This window comes from Lepidochelys kempii, chromosome 15, assembly GCF_965140285.1.
Source record: "Lepidochelys kempii isolate rLepKem1 chromosome 15, rLepKem1.hap1, whole genome shotgun sequence".
NCBI classification, from domain to species: domain Eukaryota; kingdom Metazoa; phylum Chordata; order Testudines; family Cheloniidae; genus Lepidochelys; species Lepidochelys kempii.
Window position 1 is genome coordinate 11492671 of NC_136394.1, and position 24102 is coordinate 11516772.

General features: G+C 45.0%; 2 protein-coding genes across 7 annotated transcripts in view; one reads left to right on the forward strand and one right to left on the reverse strand.

The window, feature by feature from the left end:
• Window positions 1–24102, reverse strand: part of C15H12orf43 (chromosome 15 C12orf43 homolog) — a 38563-nt gene that overhangs the window by 11947 nt on the left and 2514 nt on the right. For 2 of the 5 annotated variants that reach the window (XR_012155129.1, XR_012155128.1), the window contains exons 3-8: window positions 23898–24078; window positions 23518–23616; window positions 22615–22688; window positions 22180–22270; window positions 21439–21852; window positions 15178–15292 (exon numbers count right to left, since the gene is read on the reverse strand). Coding sequence is in view for 2 of the 5 variants with exons in the window: in XM_073313431.1 (XP_073169532.1) it covers window positions 21486–21852; window positions 22180–22270; window positions 22615–22688; window positions 23518–23616; window positions 23898–24078 (812 nt within the window). In the remaining 3 variants the exon portion in view is untranslated. Of the gene's footprint in view, window positions 1–15177; window positions 15293–18145; window positions 19723–21438; window positions 21853–22179; window positions 22271–22614; window positions 22689–23517; window positions 23617–23897; window positions 24079–24102 lie in introns of those variants that run through there. The other 3 variants (XM_073313432.1, XR_012155130.2, XM_073313431.1) reach the window with 3 other exon arrangements.
• Window positions 753–24073, forward strand: HNF1A (HNF1 homeobox A). 2 transcript variants are annotated; one of them, XM_073313420.2, is made up of 10 exons: window positions 753–1351; window positions 8933–9132; window positions 9996–10182; window positions 10822–11060; window positions 12438–12640; window positions 15236–15437; window positions 16350–16541; window positions 16831–16952; window positions 17299–17440; window positions 18324–24073. In XM_073313420.2, the coding sequence occupies exons 1-10, from the start codon at window positions 1017–1019 to the stop codon at window positions 18449–18451; spliced, it is 1950 nt and encodes a 649-aa protein (XP_073169521.1). In that variant the 5' UTR covers window positions 753–1016; the 3' UTR covers window positions 18452–24073. The 2 variants fall into 2 exon arrangements, with proteins under 2 accessions (XP_073169521.1, XP_073169522.1); XM_073313421.2 differs by having other exon boundaries at window positions 12483–12640.

Consider the following 24102-nt stretch of genomic DNA (forward strand, 5'->3'; position numbering starts at 1 on the left):
TTAAAAAGACATCCAATAGTTGGGAGTAGATCCCTTAAGCAGACTAGTATCAATAGGGGTGGAACTATGGTGTTGATAAATGAAGTCACTGTGGGTGACACTCATAGGGAAAGGAGGAGCAGTTGTAGGTACATCAATACCCAGAACACAGCTTGCATGTTTATTTTGTTTGTCTACTTAGATTGTAAATTGCGTGGGGGCAGGCCCCATGTCTCCTTTATAATCTGAGTACACAGTGTGAGCACGCACCCAATGAATAATAAAGGCAGTAGGTTACAATGAAGAGAAATGGGGACAGGTAAGTGTCAATGTGGGGAACTGGCTCAGCAGTCATTTAGTGCCTCAGCCTGTCCCACTGAAGTCAATGGGAGCCCTTTGAGAGTATTAGAATAAATCCAGAGGTCATACTGGATGCCTGGGGTGTGGTGCACAGAGATTGGCCCAGCTACTGAGGCCGCTAATTCCCAACCCAAAGGTTTTGGTGGGGCTTAGTCCCATGCTTCTGGTTCCTCAAGCCTAACCCTGCTCTTAAACCAATAGGGGCAAGAACCAGTCAGACTTCTCCACTCTCACTTTCTCATTCAGTTTTCTTTCCATTTCTCTCTTCTATCGGTCTCCCATCCTGGCTTTTTCTCTGTCCATTCCTTTTCTCTTCTGCCGCCCTACCTTTTCCCCTCCCCCCCTTGCTGCACTTTGTGAACTGCTGCTGCAGTGCTGAAGTCCAAAGTTCAGTAACTTGCTAAGCACACGGATAAATATGAACCTTGGAGAATTTACACTGCTCCAATGTAAACAGATAGTCAAGGGTCCCTTTATCAGCACTGGCTCAGGACAGTTGTGGGGGGTCTGAAGTGGCTCATTTTTGTATTTTGTTTTTTTGGGGGGTGCAAAGGCGGGAGTCTATGCCATTCCCACTCTGCTGACAGTCGGGCGTGTTACCTCAGGAACATGGTGTAGGGAAGGCTGAAGGCAGAACGTGCTGAAACTCAAATCCAAGGGACACCAGACTGAAGACCATGGTCTCTAAGCTGAGTCATCTTCAGGTGGAGCTGCTGGGAGCACTGCTGGAGTCAGGGCTAACCAAGGAGACCCTGATCAAAGCGCTCGGGGAAGTGGACCCCTATGCCCTCCAGAGTGAAAGCCAGCGTGCCATCAGTGCCATCCAGGCAGAAAAAGGGGAACCCTGTGCTGAAATTCCCAATCTGCCCAATGGGATGGAAGAATCCAGGATGTCCGAGGAGGAAACCTCTGACGATGGGGAGGAATTCACCCCTCCAATAATGAAGGAGCTGGAAAACCTGAGTCCAGAGGAGGCTGCTCACCAGAAGGCTGTGGTGGAGAGACTATTACAGTAAGGACATTGTTTTCCTTTCCCCTTCTTGCTCTCCGTTCCTTTATTTCTCTTTCCTTCACCTCTTCCGTGAAATACCTTTGGGTTCACAGTTGATCTAAGCGTGCAGATTCTGCCCATCAATGCCAGCCCCCAAAACCCAAAATTCACTGAACTGACAAGGTTCATGTTCCTTAATAATGTTCAGTTTCCTTCCAATGACATTTCAAACATACGCACACACAAAGCGCCATGGGGCCCAATTACATATTAAAAGTGATAATATCATCTGGGAAACAAGGACTTCAGAAAAATCTGGGAGCTGTACAACTTCTGTCACTTTAGCCGTCCGTCAGTTTTTACAGAAGCCACCGTTTTAGTTATTAGAAAAAAATAAGAAAAGAAGCCATCATATTAGCTTTCATCATGTAGTGTGGGAATTCTCACCATAGGAGGAGAAAATACTCCTAAATTCTCTTGCCATTTTTATTGAGATGTATATTTTTATTTTACTGACTTTAGGTAAAGTCAAGTATTTGTCAGCAGAGACAAATTAAGAAAGCCTGATCTTCATGTCTTTGTGCACATAAGATTCCCGTTGTTTTTAGTGGGAATTTCAGATGAAGGACTGCAGGCCAAATTGGTTGGCAATCCAGGTCAACATACCCAATGCTTCTATCCTCCATCTCCCATCATGAACACTGAATATAGACGAGTGTGCATTCTATAGACTAATGTTGTATGACTTACCTTAAACATGCAATTATTTATTCTTAATAGCAAAAAAAATATGAGCTTCCTGAACCAATCACTCTCATTTCACTCCAGTAAGCACATAGACAGAAAGAGAATTGTGCTCCTGCAATTCTAACTCAGCAACATGAATTCTAGGGATTCCAATGGCTGGTCTGCCTGAGCAAGGACTTCAGGGTATCGCCCTTCAAATCCATCTAACACAATTAAATCCTTAGCCACAAAATCTCATCTGTCTGTGCTGAAGCTACTCTCCAAGATTAGGAGCAGACAGGAGGCACAGGGTGACTGCAGTGTTCTGGAGACTCAAACTGCTACTCACAATCTTTTTTGGGAAAATTAAACTCCAGTTAGAGGATTTACCGGCTTTGCGGCCATTCCTTTTTAATGGGGAAAGGATATATTAATACAAAACATAATAAAAAAAAGTATGCACAAAACCCCAGCAATAGCCCCAAGGTAGAGAGATAGCACAGTACTTAAAGGGTTAATATTCACTGTAATATTTCAGAGGGGATGGTTCTATTGCCTGACCTCTAGAGAGAGTCTGGGCAGATTTGGAGCTGATCACATTACAGTAGCTAAAGGAATAAAATACACTGGAACAACACTTACCTGAGAGGAAAGATGTTCCCCATAATTCAGTCTTCTTTTCCATCCAATAAACCCCTTTCCTTCTCTCCCTTTTCATTTTGTCCCCCTCCCTCTTTCTTATATCCTTGCTGTTTCCAACTCCCCTGTTCTATGTCTGTTTTCCTCAGATTCTCCTTTCCTATTCCCCCCCCACACACACACACACACTTCTCTCTGTCTCTCATCACCCTATTTCTAGGTCTACCTGTCTGTCTCTCTTTCACATTGCTCTTATCCATCTCCTTCTCTCTCTCTCTCTTCTCCCTAAGCCTGTGTAGAGATCTTGGGGCAGTTTGAGCTCCAGTTGCACCGGGCGGGCCCTGGCTAGTTACTAATTATCCAGTGGCTTTATTATTTCTCTTTTGTCTTATAAATTTATAAACAAAAAGACCCTGATAAGCTTTTTGATCATTAACTTCTGATGATTTATCAGGTGTCTCTCCATAGAGAAAGCCATGGAAGCTAAAGAGCACCTGGCTCTATCTCCTCTTTAATGAATGGATGAAGCAGGAATTAAACTCCATCCACTCTGCTCTGGTAAAAAGAATTTCACAACTGGAGGGAATTCCTATCCAGGAGTTGGGGATCCAGTGTGGTCCTTCACCTCCACATCTCCTTTCACCTTGGCATAAACTCTGGTTTCTGATCTTTCCCATCTTTCCAGTTGCCCTGTGGTTCCTGTCAGTTTCAGCACTAAACTAATTTCTATACCACATTTTTACAGTAATGCTGTGCACTTCTTCAGCATTTTCTAATGGAGGATCTCAAAGCTCTTTACAAACTGTGAATGAGACATTCTCATTTACAGATGAGGAAACTAAGGCACGGAGAGGTTAACTGCCTTACCCATGGTTACATGGGAAGTTGGTGGAAGGGCTGGAAATAGAACCAGGATCTTCTGGAACCTGGTTCTGTGTCTTAACCATAAGGCAAGCAATAGCTAACAACTAAGAAGCCCCTTCAGGAAAGAAACCTTCTTTTACTAGAAGAAGGCCTGATGGGCCATGTCCTTAGAATAATAATAATAATTTATATTATATATAAATCTTAAATAATGTAGGTGTTTTTGAAAATGCCTCAATTCACTCAACAAAGGAACAGGATTGGAGGTGTGGTAAGAAGTCAAGACATATTATACATAGTACAAAAATGGTGTATGATAGAAATCACTTCCCACCAGCTGGGGCACAAGGAAGGAGAGTAGCCTCACTCACCAAGCACAACAGCATGCAGAACAGAGCTTCTCTGCTTGCAAATTCAAGGTTGCTCAAAAACCCGAGTGCACAATTTTGTGGTATTCAAATACACAGGGTGAACTGAGGCACTATGAAAGTGACAAAACCTCCTTGTGTGTTACCAGCAGTTTTCAGACTATTGTAGATCACATCTCAATCAAAAGATTCTCTCATGGACACCTCACCTCCTGTTCATGGTCACAATAACTTACTTGCTTACATGGGAAAGTAACACAGGAAAAGGTTTAATGTATTTCTGTGCTTTTGTTGTACTGCCTGGGAACAAGGAGAAAAAGCACAATGTGACCAGTCACTTTTCTGCAGACCATTAGTATGTGCTCTGTGAAACAACAGTGATCCTACAGAGCAGTTTGTGAACCACTGTATTACACTGAGTAAATCCAGTATGGAGGCACTTGCCCCCCTACATAGCTCTAAGTTCACTTGCTGGAGTCCATTACCCGTTGTCCCTACAGAATACACGGAGAATGCAATACATAGGGAGGTTTCCTTAGTGAGGAGCTAGTGGGCCAGCCATTCACCCACTACACTGAATCCCAGAAGAGAGATAAGGGATGGGATTTTCAAGAGTACCTCAGTGATTCAGAAGTACAAGTCTCATTGCTCTTCCATGGGACCCACAATCCTAAATAACGTAAGTGTTTTTGAAAATGCCTCAATTCACTCCACAAAAGGACAGAACTGGATGGAGGAGGAGTATCAAGTCAATAGTAAATTAATTCATTTGTGGGGGGAGGCTATGGGGTAATTATTAGCTATTCCCTATGGAGAAGATAGAATACAGATTGTCTTTGGTGGGGGACAGGGGAAGGAGCAGACTTCAATTGGTGAGGGGTATGCGGCCAATGTATAATGAGGAGTCAGGATAAGGGCTGTTACCTGTGGGGAGGTATAGCAATTTTTCCCTCTAGGGCAAAGGGTAGAATTCCACAAGGAAAGAGGGAGGTTGAGATAAGATTTTCTGGGCATATTTTCTGAAGAGGAAAAAGGGAGATGTAGAGGTAAAAGGCCCAGCCCTTTCCCCCAGGGAGCTGGTTGCTGAGGGGCCCTGAGATGAAGCTATAACACCCCTTTTATGTCAGCATATGATTGTATAGGCCAAGCTAAGGCAAACCAAGCAAAGTTCAAACAGAAAACAATCATGCTAGGGCTCCTCTTACCTTCCCTGCTCTCTGCCTATCTCAGGTCCAGTCTGTGCATTGAAACCGGCGAAAGATGTCTGGTAGTCTTCAATGGAAAGGACTGGAGCAATGATCCTGAGCACTTCAAAGCTCTGGATCTCCTTTGAACTTGTTTCCAGTTCAAAGCTGGAGGAATTCAGAACTTGCCTCCAAGAGATCAAATCAGATCTTTTGCACAAGGGAATCTGAAAAGGATCAGACATTGCTGCCCTGAGAGGTGGTGGAGAATAAAGTAAACAGGGTGGACAGAAAGACAGAATGAGGACCAAAAAAGGAAAAAGACAGTTTGGGAAGAAAAATCAGGGAGAGTGAAGGAGAAAGAAGGTCTCCTGAATGTTACATCCCCAGCTCTCTGCATTGGGTTTTCTTTAATGCGAACAACTTGATATTTACTTTCCATTTAAATTTGAGATGTTGCTATAAATTATCAACTAGCCTCTTGTTCCCTTTGAGTTTATAACTAACTACCTGGGTTACTTATTGTTCAAGTAACAAAAGGGAGGTGAAAACGCCCTCAAAAAGCAACCTCACAACTGAGGAAAGGAGCAGCTGGAATGGAAGAGATAGGACCCCATACCCCAGAGGTTGTATAGGGCCAGGGAGAGAGCCTATGCTCAGGGGACAAGGAGAAGCTGAAGGCAAGAGACCAGGACCTAGAAGATGGGAAGGAAAACGTGAAAGTCTTATCTGAGGATAAGGAAAATCTGGAGATAGACCCTGAAGAATGGTAAAGCAATGGAGGTAGAGTTTGTATTTGGGAAGAAAGGGAAGCTGAAGCCAAAATGAGGCAGGAAGTGGTCAGATGTTGAACAAGGCTTGGATCCTTTTGCCCTCCTGACTCACTAAATTCATTGGGCACTTTGCCCAAGTAAGACTAGCAAGATTGGGCCTGGAATGAAATCCTACTCCTACTGAAGGCAAAGAGAGTTTTGCCATTGACTTCAGTGGGGAAAGGTTTTCACCCCTGGTGTTTGTGTCTATGGGGAAGGCACTATGAGGATAAGTGACAGTCCGTGAGAGTGTTCAACTGACCTAGCAACAGCCTGATTACACTGAGTGACTAAGAGAAGCTTCCAAAATAATGCCAGAAATTTGCAAGAAAATAAACCTTCCGTGATTTTTTTCCCCGAGTCACATTGAAATCTTGTAGGATTCTGAGTTTTCTCCAGTGTGGGAATGATTTCTTCTTCATAACTATTTCTTCAGGGACAGTTACTCCAAATTAAACCACCTGAAACTTCTATATCTATCTTTTTAAAATGTTTGCTCCAGAGACACAAGTTGCCTTAATAGCGGTTTGTGGCATAACTGAACCTTACCTTAGGACAATGGGGGAGGGAGGGGAGAGAACTTCAAATAAATGCTAAAAATGGAAAGAAAAAGAAAAAAAAACAGCCTACTCTACAGTATAACCTAGGATCATGAGGTTTCTTTACACAGGAATTAAAGCGTTGGCTTTGACAGTGCATGTGGACACAGTTAAGGCTTCATCTATGCTACACCATGAAACCACCCTTTACCCATGTTAGGGGACATCCATGCTGTAAACAGCTCCCAAGTGCAGATGCACTTGAATTGTTGATACACCTTGGGAATGTGTGTCTACCTTGGCACCCCATAGTGTTCTAAATTATGAAAGAGTGTGAGTCTCATCCTCTCCCAAGTACCTCCCCACTCCTTCCTGACAGAGAGCTGGGGATTCTGACAAGAGAGACGTAAGTAAGTGGCTCAGATGCCAAGTGGGAAGGAAGTTAGTATGTTACAGAAGCTTCTATGGGGGATCATGAATCCCCCTCCCTTTCTTCGCTAGCTGACCCAGAAACATGATCTGAAAGACAGGTCAGAAGCCTTGCCCTTGAGCATCTAATCTATCACTGTACAACAGAATCCTGGGCCAGCTTGGGACTGTTGGGTACCTCTTTAAAGAAGGAAAGTGCCCAAGGCTCAGCTGCAGGCTAGATTCATAGAGGCTGTGTAAAGAGAGACCACAATAGGGAGGAGATTAGTCCTTGTCTCAAGAGGTAGTAGAGCAAACACCAAATGCTTAAAGCTCAGGAATGGGAAAAAATAGGCTAGTTGGGCTGCCCTAATTTGGGGTCTTTGAAGAGTACAAGGGGAGAGGTGGAAAATGGAGCATTCTGGCACAGTTCCACCATCAGAGAGGAACCTGTGGTGCCATTTTAAGAAAAGAGATTTCTCCAGAAAACTGGCCCTGTCTCTGCCTCCTGCCACACTTTAACTGCAGTTGAGCTTGCTCCTTGGACCGTCTGGTTGCTGTGGAAGAGGCTGCAGCAGGAACAGAGATAAGGGTGTTTGCGCTGAGAGAACAGGTGTGGACTTTGTCCTCCTTATCGCTTTTCAGCTGCTGACAACCCAGAGTCAACAAAGCAGCTTGTGCTCAGGCTGCTCTCTCTCCCTCCACCCCCAACTGTCCTGCTGTATTTTCCCCACAGTCCTGGGTATTTTTCTCTCATTCCACCCAGCTGCTACTTGTATTTGGAGAGGACATTAACATCATCATCTATACCATGTTGGGATCACGTCCAGTCCAGTCAGTCCCTCAGGCATTTCACATTAGAAACACAGAGGGAGGCTCCATGTTACAGCTGCAAAGAAATAAGACATTTCTCAACACGGGGGTTGTTCATGCAAGAGTTTTGTTTGGTTCTCAACTGCTTGGTTCAGATCTTTCAAGTTTTACTGAGCTTCAGGTTCAGTCAAACCGAAACCACTCACCAAAATTCAATCATGATCGCCTTAGTCAGTCCCATGGTTACTCAAATGTTCGGGAACCTTAACAGACATTCTGATAAACCCTATCAGATTTACAATTTTGGGGTTTTATTCATGCACAATTCTACTCTTCTTAGCTTGTACAATGGAGTGGCTGGAATTGTAAATAGGTGTTCATTTTTTCTCTAAGTATGTAGATGCAAAATGGAAAATTTGAAAGAGCAGATGTATGGTTATCTTTATGTGTACATGCAAAGTGCCATATGTGCAAGGACATGTGGGTGGTGTATATGGTTGGTGTCTGGGTACAGGAGTCTCACGTGCACAAGTATATATTGTAGAGGAGGAGGGTTTCCTCTTCAGTTCTTGAAACATTTCCAGTTATTTTGGGTTTGGAGCTCCTCTATCTCTTGGCTGCTCCACTGTGGGTTACCCCAAGCTGGATCAGAACCAGAGTGCAAGTGAGGATGAGTCGGTCTGATATTAAAGTGAACCCAGTTCAGGAAAATACACTGCATTATCTGTGAGCACACATTCCCCACAGACAGGGAAGCAGGGTAAAAGAGACCCACCTCCTGAAACTGAAAAGCAGAGCCCAGAACATACAGCATTGTGAGAAATGGAACCCTGGGACATCATCTGCTCCACCAGTGACAGGCTCTTGGTCAGAATTGAACTACATAGGAAGCATGGCATAGAGGAAATTGTCATCACTGCTACTCCAAGGAGTTCAGTCTCCAGGGCTATCAAAAATACCTGCCTAAATCTTTTAATGAGTAAGTCATTTAGCTTGGAGGTTGGGTCAAACCACTGCATAGACTGTCACACTGAAGAGGAGATTTCCTTGGAGAGATGAACGGCTATTATACAGCATACTAAATCTATCCTACCTGCCTCATCAAAGGCAAAGCGTGAACAGAGGATTCACCTCTCTCATTGCTTCATGCAAGAAGTGCTGGCTGACATTCCTTGAATCCCTTCTGTACAACCTGGATACCCAGAGAAGAATTCTATCTTTAATGAGGTGCATTTTCTGTTCCTTCTAGAGAGGATCCCTGGAGAGTAGCAAAGATGGTAAAATCCTACCTCCAGCAGCACAACATCCCTCAAAGGGAGGTGGTGGACACTACAGGTTTAAATCAGTCTCACCTCTCACAGCACCTCAACAAAGGCACACCCATGAAAACCCAGAAGAGAGCTGCCCTCTACACCTGGTACGTCCGCAAGCAGCGAGAGGTGGCCCAGCGTAAGTACAGCAACAGCAAATCTGCTGGTGTCCTATAGTTCCCCCTACCCTCATCTGCAGTGTGGAAGGCAGGGGAGGGGGGGCCCTTTCTAGCAATAAGGTTAAACAAGTCCATGTCACCATTCAATAGGGGTGGCCAAACTGCACAAAGGAGAGCAGGCTATAGCTCCCATCTATCGGTATATCCAAGTGGAGGCATCGATTTGGACTAAGATAGAGTACTGACCAATGAAATGCATTTATGTAAGCACAGACAGCATAGCTGATCACCAGCAGTGATAGAACCCAGGACCTTCAGCACCAGAAAAGAGTTTTCTGCAATTTCATCTAAAGAAGTAATTCCTTTAGCCATGAATAAGTAGCAGGCTGTAGCTCTGGGGTCAGCCATTAGTGGGATATCATCTCACACATACTAAGCCAGCATGTTACAAATACATGCTTAAAAAGGATAGCCTTTGCAGCCTCCACCTCCATATGAACGAATGTGGCTGTAATCTGTTTAATTTTATACGTATTAGATGGGCCCCTAGTAAAATTAATAACTTGGCCTTTGGTTGGCCTAGAGCGTTGGACTCTACATGAGTTGCATCCACCCCAGCTCCTGCTGCTTGTTCCGTTTCACTGCTTCACACTAGGAATCAAGATGCAACATGTCTGATGGTCCCATTGGGGACGATCTTACCCATTTTAGACAAATATAGAGCTTTATTTAAATCTCATCTAGATTTTGCACCTGCATTTGTTCAATAGTAGGAGACGATGAGTGGGGATAAGCTGCTCTGAGCCAGTTGAATTCCAAGCAAGAGAACATTATAGAAACATCCTATCAGCAAGCAAAGCCCCTTGCCCATTTGTGTTTCCAGAGTTCACACATGCTGGTCAGGGACTCGTGGCAGAGGAGCCCATGGGAGACGACCTGCCCACCAAGAAAGGGAGAAGAAACCGCTTTAAGTGGGGTCCTGCCTCACAACAGATCCTATTCCAAGCTTACGAGAGACAGAAGAACCCGAGCAAGGAGGAGAGAGAGGCATTGGTGGAGGAGTGCAACAGGTGAAGGAGGGCCTCCAGTGTTGATGGAGGAGGGGAAAAGAGAGGGTTGGAATGGGCCTTTGTGTCCTCTTGCTATACTGCCAGAAGCCATACTCTACTCTGTGTCAGGGCAATGTGGTAGCAGTGGATTGAGATCTCCTCTTGTTCTTTCTTTGGGATACAATTTGCAAAACACTGTGTAGTGAAATCCCAATACACAGACATAGCAAGAGAATGATTGTCTAGAGCCAGCTTTAGAACAAGCTTCCAGCACTGAGCTCTCACTGCCTGTTATTCCCGTCCTGGGCTCCAACAACCTGGCTCTCTACCTACTGTAAAGAACAGCCTGCTCATCCTGCCCTGAGCCTCTGCTTACAGGTGACCAGGCACGACAGCATGCATACAGACACCAAAGTCATGAACACACCACACACTCATATAGAGCATGCCCCTGCCCCCACTCCATGAGTGTATCATCAAGGGCCTGGTGTTATAGAGACCCTGCCTGGTCACAGGAGGCACCCCAGCATGTATTGGCTGATTAGGGAGTCAACCCCGTGCTATCAATCATTCGACAGTGCTCCAGCTCACCAAACAGAAATAAAAGTATTTCCTAACGCAGGAGATCACCAAGGTCCTTCCTATGCTCTTTCCTGACAGGGCAGAGTGCATTCAGCGTGGCGTCTCCCCATCCCAGGCCCAAGGTCTGGGCTCAAACCTGGTCACCGAGGTGAGAGTTTATAACTGGTTCGCGAACCGTAGGAAGGAGGAGGCCTTTCGGCACAAGCTAGCCATGGATACCTACAGTGGGCCGCAGCCCAGCTCTGCTCCCCCACTGACCTCTCACAACTCTTCCTCCCTTCAGCCAACGCCTGCTATCTCGCCAAGCAAAGTACATGGTGAGTACTGACTACAAAGAGCGAGTTCTGGAACTGGAGACTGGTGAGCCTGCAAGTTCAGGCACCAAGGCCATTTCGAAGCCTGTCCCTTCAGAAGCTGCTCAGTAGATGAGAGAGCCAAACTGATGTGGGGTTTACACAAGATGAGAGTGTAGGTGATAAAGGGATATCTCTGCATGCACAAGATGAGGGGAGAAGAGTGACAAGTGGAGTGAAGAGGACATTGGAAGCTTAATGCTGAGGGAGTGCCTTATAGTCAGTTCTCATTCATTGCTTGGTCACAGCCCCCTGTGATGAACAGCAGTCAGTAATCCCTATTTCAAGAGCTCACCTGTTAGGTTGTATCAGGAGGTTAATTGTATACCCTTTCTTCTCACATGCATGTCTCCCTCTTTGGGAGCCTCCAACTGCCGTAAGTTTGGGACACAAACATTCTTGGCTGAATTGTTAGAAGTTACGAAAAGTTACCCTCTGCGTCCTCAGCAAGCCAAAACAGACTGGCAGTTTTCATAATCACTGAAAGCAGAAGAGTGGCATCTCTGCCTCCTTTCTCTGTGGTAGCCAGATGAACAAGCAACAAATACCTGTGTTCAGCAAGCTCACTTTTCTATTATGTAATGCTCAAGTGCTTTGTCCTTTCTAGTGTTTCTAGGCAAAAGTCCTTGAGATGTCAGTGTGTTAGTGAAGTAGTACCAATCATCACCGATCTCCTGGTCTGCAAGAGACACTGCAACTAGAGCACAAGTGCAAACTCCCCTTCTATGCAGGGAAGGGAATAATGCTGCTACCTAACCTGTCCTCAATACTAGAGCAGGAATTTAATGGTGGAAATTCCATCATCCCTCTCAGAGTAAGAGGTTGCTAGCAATCTCCCTTGACACAATAGAGTAGAGAGGGCCTACCACTTAAAAGTCTAGAAGAAAGAATTCCCCTCTCCCTTTGATGGGTGGTGGTCTCTCCAAGGAAGGATTTGGGTCTATTGATGAGGCCAGGAAAGCCCAGGATTGAGTGAACCTGGAAGACTGAGTTTCCCTCTCACTTTGGGGTAGATGCTATCACCCAGACTCCCTTCCCTTCTATATTTACTCCCAGGAAGAATTTCTACCCAACTTAGTTATACAGCTTCTTTCCCACAAGGATACTCAGCCCTGCACAAAGCCGGCACATTAGGAGATTACTTGTCCAAGGCCACCCAGCAAGCTACTGGGAGGATTAAAACTTTGGCATGTTCTTGGTTTCCAAGTATCGTGCTCAGTCCACACAGCCCCTCAGCTCCAAAACAGCACCAAGGAAGGAGGGCTGCCTCAGTGCACCTGGCACTTCTAAGGCAAATGCCTAGAAAGGGAATTGAATTTATTGCTTGTCCTAATTTACTAGATCAGCCTCATCTGTGGGAACCAAGTCTCTCCTTTTCTGACATAGGAATGAGGTACAATCAGCAGCCAGCCAATGAGGCCGAGTCTTCCAGCAGCAATCATCATGGGAACAGCTCCATGGTGACCACCCAAACCATTCTCCATCAGGTCTCTCCCCCTGGACTGGAGCCAAGCCAGAACCTATTGACCACAGACACTAAGCTGGTGAGTGACCTATACTCTAGTCCTGGTGACTCCATGATGTCAGGGAATCAAAGAAGAACCCCGGGTTTGCAGAGGACAATATTTAAAAATGATATTTTCCAGACTGCTGTTAACTCCCCACAGCAGTACCAAGTCCAAAAGCATTCTTAGGATTCTCACACCATGCCACCTAGTGGTGGGGGTGGGTACTGGGAGCATGAAGACTAAGTAGGACTACCCTATCCAGTTACTGCCCTGGGATTAATCAAAACAGTATGGTACACCTTTCAGTAGGAAAACAGGGCCCAAGACATCTAATGACACACCTGTCTTTAACCTCCCCATCCCAAAGGTCTGTTCCTCTCCCACTGATCAATTACCTCTCACTTCTGATTGAACTCCACACTCAGCAAGATAGCTGAAAAGAATCCAGTGGGATTAACAAAACAGGGACTGTTACCTGCCCTGACCCATTTGTAAAAGTTAGGTGCAACAGACCCATCTTGCATAGAATTCCTACCAATAGGTCTTGTACAGTAAATCTGGATTGGACCAGCCTAATCATATTCATCTTGAGGCAGATCTCCTTTGGATATCTTTCATTAACTAAGCCTCCTCCCATGTGGTTTGTATCGCTATGCTAAGATTATATGATTGATCATTCTTGCCTGGTTTGCACACTTCGCTTGGATTGTATGCTACGTAGAAAACCTGTTAGCAAGAAGTTTGTATTGCTCCACAGCTGTCCTGGGGCAAAGTTCAATTCATGAATCCAATTAAAATCTTTACAGTTACCCAGTCACCTTGCTGATTTTCTGGTCACTATTGTGATGGAAGTCTTTCCACAAGACTTTGAAAATCTCCTTTTACTGCTGTATACAAAAAGGGACACTGTCAAGATGGTTAGTCCAACCATTTACCCTATTGCTCCTTAATCTTGTTACAAATTCAATGCAAATGTTTATGTTTAAGTAGTTCCAATTTATTTAACTATATATATTAAGTGTTCAGCTCTGGCAGCTTAACACTTGTGATACTTTTATAGGACATTTTAACTAGGGACCTCACATGGCTTACGGCAGGGGTGGACAAACTACGGCCTGGAGGCCACATCCAGCCCTTCAGACGTTTTAATCTGGCCCTTGAGCTCCCACCAGGGAGGAGGGTCGCAAGCTTGCTCTGCTCCGGGTGTGCCATGGCTCCCGGAAGAAGCAGCATGTCCCCCTTCCAGCTCCTACGTGTAGGGGCAGCCAAGGGGCTCCACGTGCTGCCCCTGCCCCAAGCACCACCCCACCCATGGGTTCCTGGCCAATGGGAGCTGCAGGGATGGCGCCTGCAGACAGGGCAGTGCGCAGAGCCCCCTGGCCGTGCCTCCACATAGAGCCAGAGGGGGAACATGTCGCTGCTTCCGGGAGCTGCTTGCAGTAAGCGCCACCCAGATCCTGCACCCCTGACCCCCTCCCACACCCCAACCCTCTGCCTCAGCCCTGATCCCCCTCCCACCCTCCGAACCCCTCGGTCCCAGCCTGGAGCACTCTCCTGCACCCCCAACCCTCATCCCCAGCCCCACCCCAGACCTGCACCCCCAGCCCAAGCCCTCACCCCCTCCTGCATCCCACCCCTCAATTTTGTGAGCATTCATGGCCCGCCATACAATTTCCGTACCCAGATGTGGCCCTTGGGCCAAAAAGTTTGCCCACCCCGGTTTACGGACTACAACCCTCAACCTCACTAGAAGGTAGATATGAATTATGAAGTTAATCTGAGAGTTTGAAAGCTGAGACACAGACAGGTTAAATGACTTGACAAAGGTCACAAATTCAGTCAGTGACAGAACCAAGTCTAGGACTTAAAGTCCTGCTCTACCCACTAGCCAGATATGTTCCCTCTATCTGTAACAAGCAACCCTGCAATAATGCACACTAGAATTTACACCCTTCTGGTGCGTACTAACATAGACTGTAGAGAAACCCTAAGAAACGAAGGACTCATGAGTTCCTTAAGTCACTTAGCCTCTCTGTGCCTCACTTCTCGAACTCTAAAATGAACTTCATATCTACCTTCTAACGGGGTTGTGAGCGTTAAAGTTTGTACAGCCTTCTGAGGTCCCTAGTTGCAAAGTGCTAAACAAGTATAAGTATTAGGCTGCTAAAGCTGAACATTTTTTTTTAACATATTAAAAACATTGAAACTTTTTTACATAAAAATTTGCATGGAATTTTTAAATATGATTAAGCAGCAATAGGGTAAATGGATCGACTTCTGTACCTGATTTTCTCCTTCCTAACGTAAACTGAGGAGAATACTTCACTCTATGGGAACAGAGGCTGAATTCACAAATATTTCTAATGCACTTTGAGATTCTCAGATGGGAGTAGACTGACCAGGGAAAAGTGCTACTGTTCATACCGTGACAGTGTTCTTTAATGGTTAATTAATCAGCATGGAAGCAGCATCAAAGGAAGCATACAAACTGTACTCAGCTAAATGAAGTCCCTTCCAAACGGTCAGCAGCTGGGTGGGAAACTGGTCAGAGATTGGAACTTTAAAGTGCTCACCATACTCCAGCTGTTGTGGATGGCATTTTCACAGCTCTTCTTTCTTCCTCATGCACAGATCTCTGCTCACGGGGGACCTCTCCCTCCTGTCAGCACCCTGACCGCTTTGCACAGCCTAGAGCAAAATCCACACACATTGAGCCAGCAAACCCAGAATCTAATCATGGCTTCACTGCCTGGTGTTATGGCAATTGGAGCTGGTGAGACCTCATCCCTGGCACCAGCATTCACCAACACAGGGGCCTCCACCCTGGTAATAGGTGAGCAGTGAACAATGTGGGGACGGTGGAGGGCTCATTGTGGTTTCTATCCCACGCTCCGTTTAGCAGGATTTACCCAGAAAGGAAAAAAAGGATCTACGATCATAATTGTTGCTCATTTCCTGAGTCAAAAGCTTTGAGGCTGCAGGGAAAAATACATGGGTGGGGGAGTCAATCACAAATATGGGGATTGTCAGGAGCTCCTCGGAAGCATTAGTACTTTGCACCAGTCCACATGATAGGAAAATGTTCTGCTCCTGTAGAGTTTACCAGTTTAAATGTCACAAGTGGGGAACGGATGGCTAAGGAACTTGAGTAAAGGGATATAAAACCTTTTGTCTCCATGTCATTGGTTCAAATCCAGCTGTTTGGCAGCCTAAACAAAATGAACCCCATGAGTCTAAATTCAGATTGTTGTGGTTAGTTACACATAGCACACTTGCCTCTCTTGCCAGCAGTCTGAGGTGAGGTTAAAATAATGACTGGGCCATTAAACTTCACTCTCACTTTTAAAGAAGGTCTCTCCAGTGAAGGATAACAGCAGATTTGAACAGAATTGCATTGCGTGATCTGTGGCTGAACAGGATGCCTCAGCTCAGGCACAAGCAGTGGTGGTAAGAGCTGCTTGCAAGGGGCTTTTCTGCACGATAGGTTGCTCAGACTACTGTTGATAGACCTTGACTTTCTGAGACACTAAGTTCATTCACAACTCGACAAGGCACAGCTGTAAAGCAGCTCCCCCTGCCCCAAAGAGTCCTAGCTCATACTACTATTGTAGATTACGCACAGCTATGGAGAACACTCCAGAATTTCTGCAGACCTCACTTTAGCAGAAGGAACAGTCATGCACTCCCAGTATGAGATGAGATGAAACGAAACAAGGAACTGAATATGCATGTCTTTATTTCTCAGGCCTAGCCTCCACCCAAGCTCAGAGTGTTCCTGTGATAAACAGCATGGGAAGCAGCCTTACTACCCTTCAGCCTGTCCAGTTCTCCCAGCAGCTCCACCCATCTTACCAGCAGCCCATCATGCAGCAGGTCCAAAGCCACATCAATCAGAGCCCCTTCATGGCCACCATGGCCCAGATACAGAGCCCCCATGGTAAGGGTTCAAACTGGATTTCCCAAACTCCACAGTCCCTTTTGCTTGGGAGGTTATTGATGGCCTCTGGGCTTGCAGCACTCTGTTTATTATCAGAAGAACAACAGAAGAGGGTAGATGATTCCTCTCCTGGATCCATGTCTCACTGGTTGTGTCTGAGATTCAGGATTGACTGACAGCAGATTCATGTTGGTGTCACTTTGGCTAAGTTGATCTCCCATTTAACTGTTCCTGGTTACAACTCTCAGAGCTCCAGCATCCACACAATCTTGTTTTCTTTCATTTCTAGCTCTCTACAGCCACAAGTCTGAAGTGGCCCAATATGGACACACTGGCCTTTTACCCCAGACCATGGTGATAACTGATACAGCAAATCTCAGTGCCCTGACTAACCTGACACCAACCAAACAGGTAACAAAGCAGGGAATATAGTGTTTATCATATGCCTTCATTCCCCTACTTAAAACTGCACTGTGTATCACGTAGCATACTGCCTATGCCAGTACAGCATATCTGGCCCCCTGTCCGTGCCACTCCAGCAGGACAATCTTCCTCACCCCAATACCAGCTGGAACACTGGGAACATTAACCCAAGCTTCCTTTCTGCATTGCCAAGCAGCAATGAATCTCCTTGGAAACAGGACCCGCTTGCTGTTTCCAATCCAGCTTGCCCATGTAAGTGCCTATTGGAAGGCTTATAGGAGACAGATCTGATCCAGGCACTGTTCCAAAGCTTAGGAAACATTAATTTTCTCAGGTGTTTACATCTGAATCAGAGACCCATACGGAGTCCGGGATCCACACGTCAGTGTCACAGACACCAACAATACATTTACAGAACCAAGACACAACCATTCAGCACCTTCAGCCAGGCCATCGCCTCACCCCAAGCCCAGCTGGTAAGATCAATAAACTATCATTTTATACTGTCCCTCCATCCACCAATACCCCAATGGTAGGACATGAAATAGCATCCAGGACTTCCTATTCTGCGACACAACTCCAACCAGGTCCTGGGGGATACAGAAAATGACATCATGAAAGGATGGTCTAAAGCACAGTCCATAGCAGGGACTTTTCAGCATATCCAAAGTGAGGTCTGGGTGTGGATATGGGGCCTATTGAAGAACACAGGCAGGAATAGTGTCCCTACACAGTCAAACCTGCAGAAGGCATTCAGGGCTGGGGAGGCAGAGATTCCTCCAGGGATAGGATATAGGGTAAAGCCTACCAACTCTGAGAGGACATTAGCAAGTCATTTTAATTCCACATGGGTTGATCCCCATGATACTTTGAGAACAGCTTTGGATCTCGGCACGCAAGTTTTTGCATATGAAATAGGAATGGGATAAAGGAGTGAGGGCTTGTCTATAAAACCACCGAGTGTGCACCAAACTGGAGCGTAAATCTACCCTGCTATGCACCCTGTTGCTGCACATTGGAAGTTCCACAGTGTGCTTTAATCTACGCCTGTTTCAAAGAGGCATAGATCAAGGTGCACTATGGAACTTTTAGTACACTGCAGCAGGGTCCACACAGACACTTACGGTGTGGCAAGCTGGTGTGGGGTAGATTTACACCCCAGTTTGCTGTAAACTCAGTGTTTGTGTAGACAAGCCCTAACTCTTCAGTGATGACAGGAAGATATCAGACCGTAGTGTCTGAGATGAAGAATCCTGAGATTCCATGTAGAAAGAGGGAAGGAGGGAGGGAAGGGAGAGGGGAATTAGAGAAGGAACAGATGAAGGAAACTACCATGCTAAAACTGCATGTTTTTAACAGTCTCCTCTAGCAGCCTGGTGCTCTACCACAGCTCTGACTCCACCAACAGCCACAGCCACTTGCTGCCATCTACTCACAGCGTTATTGAGACCTTCATCCCCACACAGATGGCATCCTCCACTCAGTAACCATGGTGACCAGTTCACAGGCGACTGCAATGACTGAGCCATCAGGAGCACCTCCATCTATGTTTGTGATTCACTGTCACTGCTGCCTTCCACAGGGAGGTCCGGAGGCCTCCAGCCCCTCTCCACTGCCTTGCGTAAAGTCCTCACCCTCATCCAAACACAACACAGGAGGGGTTTTTTCTTGAGAACAAAGCTATGAGCACACATCCAGAGCGGATGACAGAGGAGGACAGGGCTGACACCACTAGCTTCCACTGCCAAAGGGAACAGTGGCCAGCATAGAGACCAGAAATTGAGGACTTCCACCAGGATAAGGGTCTGAATGGTCTATGGCAAAATTGCAAAGGGATAGCTGGAATTTTCATTCTTCTTAACCTTAACTGGGCTGCATATATGTAAACCTGCCAATTCCACAGCAAGTCAGTAGAGCTGAGCAGCTAACGGCAGGTGAGCACCGCTTAAACACCCACCACTGCTGCAAACAGACTGATGGAAACTGAATGAGAGAGAAACTTTTCTAGGGGCAGACAGTACAAGAGCCCGAATACTGGCCTTGCAGCTAAAAAGACCCTGAGAAACAGAGCCAGGGATCACATAAGAACTATCCTCTCATTACAGAGCCACTAACTAAAAACTTGCCGTTTCTTTAACTTAAAAGGGACGCTGTCAATTTATTTAGGTTCAGAAATATGACCTACCCTAAAACAGCCCTGGCCTAGTGGAAGAGGCCTGAGTATTGTCAATAGTTCTACTTTGGTTTAAATTCAGAAATTCAAGCTGAGGAGAAAGGAATGTTTATTTCTCCACATCAGCAAGCTTGATTCTTGGTCTCTCACGCCCCTCACAGGGTGATCAGTGGAGCCGGTGTGGTCAGCATTTGGGATGGGGAGAGAGAAAGAAGTGGCTCAACAGAATACATCTGAAAATAATGGTTCAGAAACAAGACTCTTTAAGCCCTGTCCCTCATGTTACACCATTGCCCCTTCTAACAGGGATTGTGTGTATTGGTCTCTCTCACACGTATCAGACCTTCTCTGTAAAGATCTCCATATAGGTGGATTGTTTTAGTATGAATATAGTGTAACCACATCCTTAATTCTTAGCCCTTCACTGTGTGCTGATGCTACAGCCCTCACTTCTGTGAATAACCCCTCAGGTTTCCATGGATCTATTTGTAAAATTGAACACTTTGGGTCCTGAGTCCCTAGTTATAAATGCTTCTAGTAATTCCTCTTCTTCCTTGTTGCTTGTACTTTCATATCACTGAAGAGCTGCAAACAAACATAGGAGAAGCCATCATAAACTTCTTTCTGGGGTTCTAATGGAGCTGAAGCTATCAATTTACACTGTAGAGGGGACAAAACCCAATGAGGGAAAAATATGATCAAGCCTCTAAAAGGGTAAGAAACAATGGAGAATAAAAGAAACCATACAAATAAGTTGACAGTGTCCCTATAGCCACCATGTCTTATGACTTAAAGCATATAGATGTAATTTGGTGCCAGTATTCAGAAGACTTTTTCCCTGGACTCTGATATTATGAACTATTAGAGCCTAATTTCAGTAACCAAAAATCTCAATGGAATTTGTCTCTAGGACTGATGCCTCTCTCCACTCTGTGTTATCCTGTAAATATATTTAACTTTCAGTAAACTGAAAGAAAACCATTTGAGACTGTTGTATAAGTGAAGTCAAATTTATGAGGAATCCAGAAAAAGTTTTAAAAGTCACATGATTTTCAGAAGTTAAAATTACTTATAATTGTAATGATGGCCATAAGGCATGGGATTTCTGTTGGTGTATTAGGTTAATTCACAGGCTGATTTTCAAAATACTTTTGCAGTTTAGATGCCTGCAGGGCATTTTCTTATGTGAAAAATATTGGGGTTCTTGCACAAAATGTAGGTGACTCCCAGGACCCTACAAGGAGCAATATTTTCTCGCTTTAGCATCTCAAGTTCCTCCACCCATCCAAATATTAGGTCTTTCCCTGAAATCTCAGAGCTGCAGGCCAATATTAGGAAAACAAAAACAGTACTGAAAGCTGCCAAAAACTGCTGCTGCATCTCAGAGAGACAACATAGACCTGGTTGATAAAATAAGGACTTAAATGCAGTTACTGCCATGCTGGGCTCAAAGACACCTATTTCTGGCAGTTCTACAGCATCATCAAATAGCTACAGACAATTGTGCAACTAAAGGCACATATGATGTGCAATACCTCTGTTAGCTGTGCCCATCCTAATGGAAGAAGATGGCAGTTGTGCATAAGACATTATATTAAATGAGACTATGAGGCATTTATTGTTATTGAATTCTACTGCACACTGGCAGATGTAATACCGTGAAAATAAAGCACTGAGGGAGTCAGTTTTGAAAGAAACACCTGCTTATAACGATGAAGTGACACCATTGCACAATCTTTTCATAGTTCTGCACAGGACCCCCGGAGAGGTGTATATTCCATGGGAATTAGTAACATGGCAGGTTTTGGTAATGTACTTCTGGTGATTATAGGAGAGGTAGGTGGGTCCCCAAGATTTGCCAGGATATTTGTGGATAAATCAGTCTCTCACAGCCTGGAGCCGTTTCTCCCATGGTTCTGACACCAGGTGGTGGGAGAGGTGAAATAGGAACTGATTCTCTATCACCATCTCCACCAAAATCAGTTTATCACACATGTATACTAGCTCTGGGACACAGGATTTGGGCTTGATACACAGAAGGATCAGACCAGGGCGGAGGTGACTCTCAGTATGTCCCTGTATCGCCCAAGTCTGTGCAGAATACAAAATCCTTCAGTGCAAGGTCTGCATAACCAGCAATGCAAGTAATTGTTTTGTGATGGAATGGAAAAGGGGAGTTCCCCAAGGGATGCCCCCAACAAGGACAGTCACTTAAACTCTTACTCCTTTGACTCCCTTAAAACAGAAGCTTTGCCAATTGTTTCTGCACATTTCCAGCAGAGGACAACGTGCAGGAACTACCTTTGTTAACTTTTCACCATCCTTCTTCCATCCTGACCATACGTGGTTCATAGAGCGGAATCATCATTCGCTTCTTTTCTGGTAATCTTTTTCTTCTTCTTCTTCTTCACTACTCTGGGCAATGTTGTGTCCTCTGTACATCTGCCTTCTTGCCTCTTACACTCTCCATCAACGGAGCACAGAGTCTCGTTGCTGATCTGGCAACATCCTGCTGTCTTGTGTTCACTATTATGCTCTCCTCTAGCTTTCTTCTTTCTTTTCTTTTTCTTCTTTTGGTCGTCCTCTGTGCACTCCTGTTTGTGAGCCTGGCTGGAATCCGTAGGCATCACAGAAAAAGCACTTTGCTTCAAGATATCTGCTGCTGACACAGCAGCCTCTTGGTATTTCTGCCATTCCTGGTCACTGTCCAGCTCACTGGAAGGGTTGCAAACAAAGTGGGAGGTAAGTATGTTACACTTTCATTCTGAATTCACCCAAAACACAGACTCTGAGATTAGCATAATCGTGATAAATGTAATGGATTTGTGACTCAAAAACATATTCCAGTGACCACTTAACCAGTCTGTACTCCAAGCTGCCCTTTAAATGCATTATGTGCATTGGAAAAATGAATGCAACCTCTAGTTAAAATTCCTAGTTTCCCTGCACTAGGAAAAATCTTTTTCCAAAGTCAAATGTAAAAGGAATCTCTGAAACAGCATGGAATATTTTTAGGAACAAAGTAGCAGACTAACATCTCACCTAGAACTAGAAGGTCGTCGCCTCCTGGCTAAGAGCGGAGGTTTAGATTTCCCACTATCTCCTGGAACAGATGAAGAGAATAAGCGAAAACCTAAGAAATACAAAAAGGAACAGGGGGAAATAAATAGGTTAGCAAACGATTTTAGCCAAGATATAAAACAGTCAGCAGCAGCAATCCCTCTATGAGGCAACAGTGGTGTCAACCCTCACATGGAATTTACGTTGGCCTGAAGAACTAGAAGGTATTAGTTAAGCTTTCTGCACTATTACATGAAGGTAACAACCCCTGCTGATATTAACAGGAAGTTCTTCTACCGCACTCTTTCTTTAATCTAGAGCACTGTATGAGCTAATACCAGATAGAATTCATTACATTTGTGCCAGTGGAGAGCTATTAGATGAGTGCTGACAACAGTGATTGTACTTGGAACTCACCATCGTCTTCAGAGTCAGCTGTTTGCGTGGAATTCCGTGCAGGACCTGATGAATCCTCCAAGACAGTGATGTAGCTATAAGGAAGACCACAGTCTGATTTTAGGAAAGGAAACAAATATTCAATTTTATGTAGCCAGGCTGAGTTTAAGAAGTTGGAAATGTTAAACAAGATTAAAGTGAGCAGTTAAGTAACCTTCACTCAGTTAATTTCAATATTTTTACTTTCATAGCTAACTCCACAGAGCACAGCCATTTCATTCAGAAGTGTGGCACATAGAAACTATCGACATGTAACATTCCAAGCAGCCAACCCACATTGTATCCGAAGCCCATTAGTTCCCATGGGCCATACTTCCACATTAAAGAAAGGCAGCAGTAATCTGCAATTAGGCGAAGTCTTTGAACACCTACCATGATGCCAGCACAGCTCTGAGTTAGGCTGAATTTGTTTGTTGTATGGATAAGTTGAAAAAAAGATCACACACGTGGACTAGATAATTTCCTGAACAGATTCAAAGCCTGGTCATAAATGGAGGTGGCTCTGGTGAATCTCAATCCTATCTATTCCCTTCCCAACACAGAACACTGAGCACTGAAGCTAACAAGAAAGGCTCTGTAGCACACACCAGGTCTACTACATTACCAATGGGTGAATAGGACAAGGGTCAGTTCACGAGCATTAGGAGCTCAGTCACAAGCCAGCAGTATGCACAGGGATGTAAGAAACAAGAAAAGAAACAATCTTTCCTCAAAATACAAGATGTTTCCCATGGAAAAAAGATGTATTTAACTCTTCAGTTATTCACACTTCTACCACTCAAGGGTATTGACACTGCTCTTGCAAGGGAAGGTTATGACTTAGGCTGATTTAATCTCTTAACACTGTGCTTTGGTACTGGTTACCTGTCTAATATTGCTCCCAGTTTCTTTGCAACATGTGCTCTGAACTCTGGTGTGGTCTGTAATTCGTTGCCATCTCTGTCATGGTCATTCACCTTCTGTCTGTTTGAAATAAAAACAATGTGTGATCTCCCTCAGACCCAGTAACCATCTGCTGCTTTCACCTAAAACTGAAGACTGGGGACTGGCAATGGGATAGAGCACCTTAGACCACTAAGTGAGCGATTCAAATCCAGCTCAGACTGATAGTGGCCAAAAGCCACTACCATCAGAAGACTGTTCACTAGGATGTGTGAAGCTAGCTTGGGTGGTCTCAGTATGGTTCCCAAAAGACAGATGTCCACATTCCCTAAGCATCAACAACATAACTGGTATTAACTGACCTTTTGCTGAGAGTCTCAGCAGCACAGGCCAAGGATTGGAGCTTGAATGCTCCTCTCATTCCTTTGTCCCTGAAGAACAGAGTTGGGGGTATATCAGCAATGTGCTGCTGCTCACTCCAAACCTGCCCCTGAAGGGAGGACTTTATTAAAAGTTGCCAGATTGTAAGCATAGTCTCCAAGCCTATCAAAGAAAAATATTGAGAAT

Excerpts from the sequence above, each read along its gene's own strand:
- HNF1A (XM_073313420.2), top strand. The coding sequence starts at position 1,017 with ATGGTCTCTAAGCTGAGTCATCTTCAGGTGGAGCTGCTGGGAGCACTG. Across the intron at positions 1,352-8,932 it reads GTGGTGGAGAGACTATTACA|AGAGGATCCCTGGAGAGTAG; the intron begins GTAAGGACATTG and ends TGTTCCTTCTAG. Across the intron at positions 15,438-16,349 it reads GGCCTCCACCCTGGTAATAG|GCCTAGCCTCCACCCAAGCT; the intron begins GTGAGCAGTGAA and ends TTTATTTCTCAG.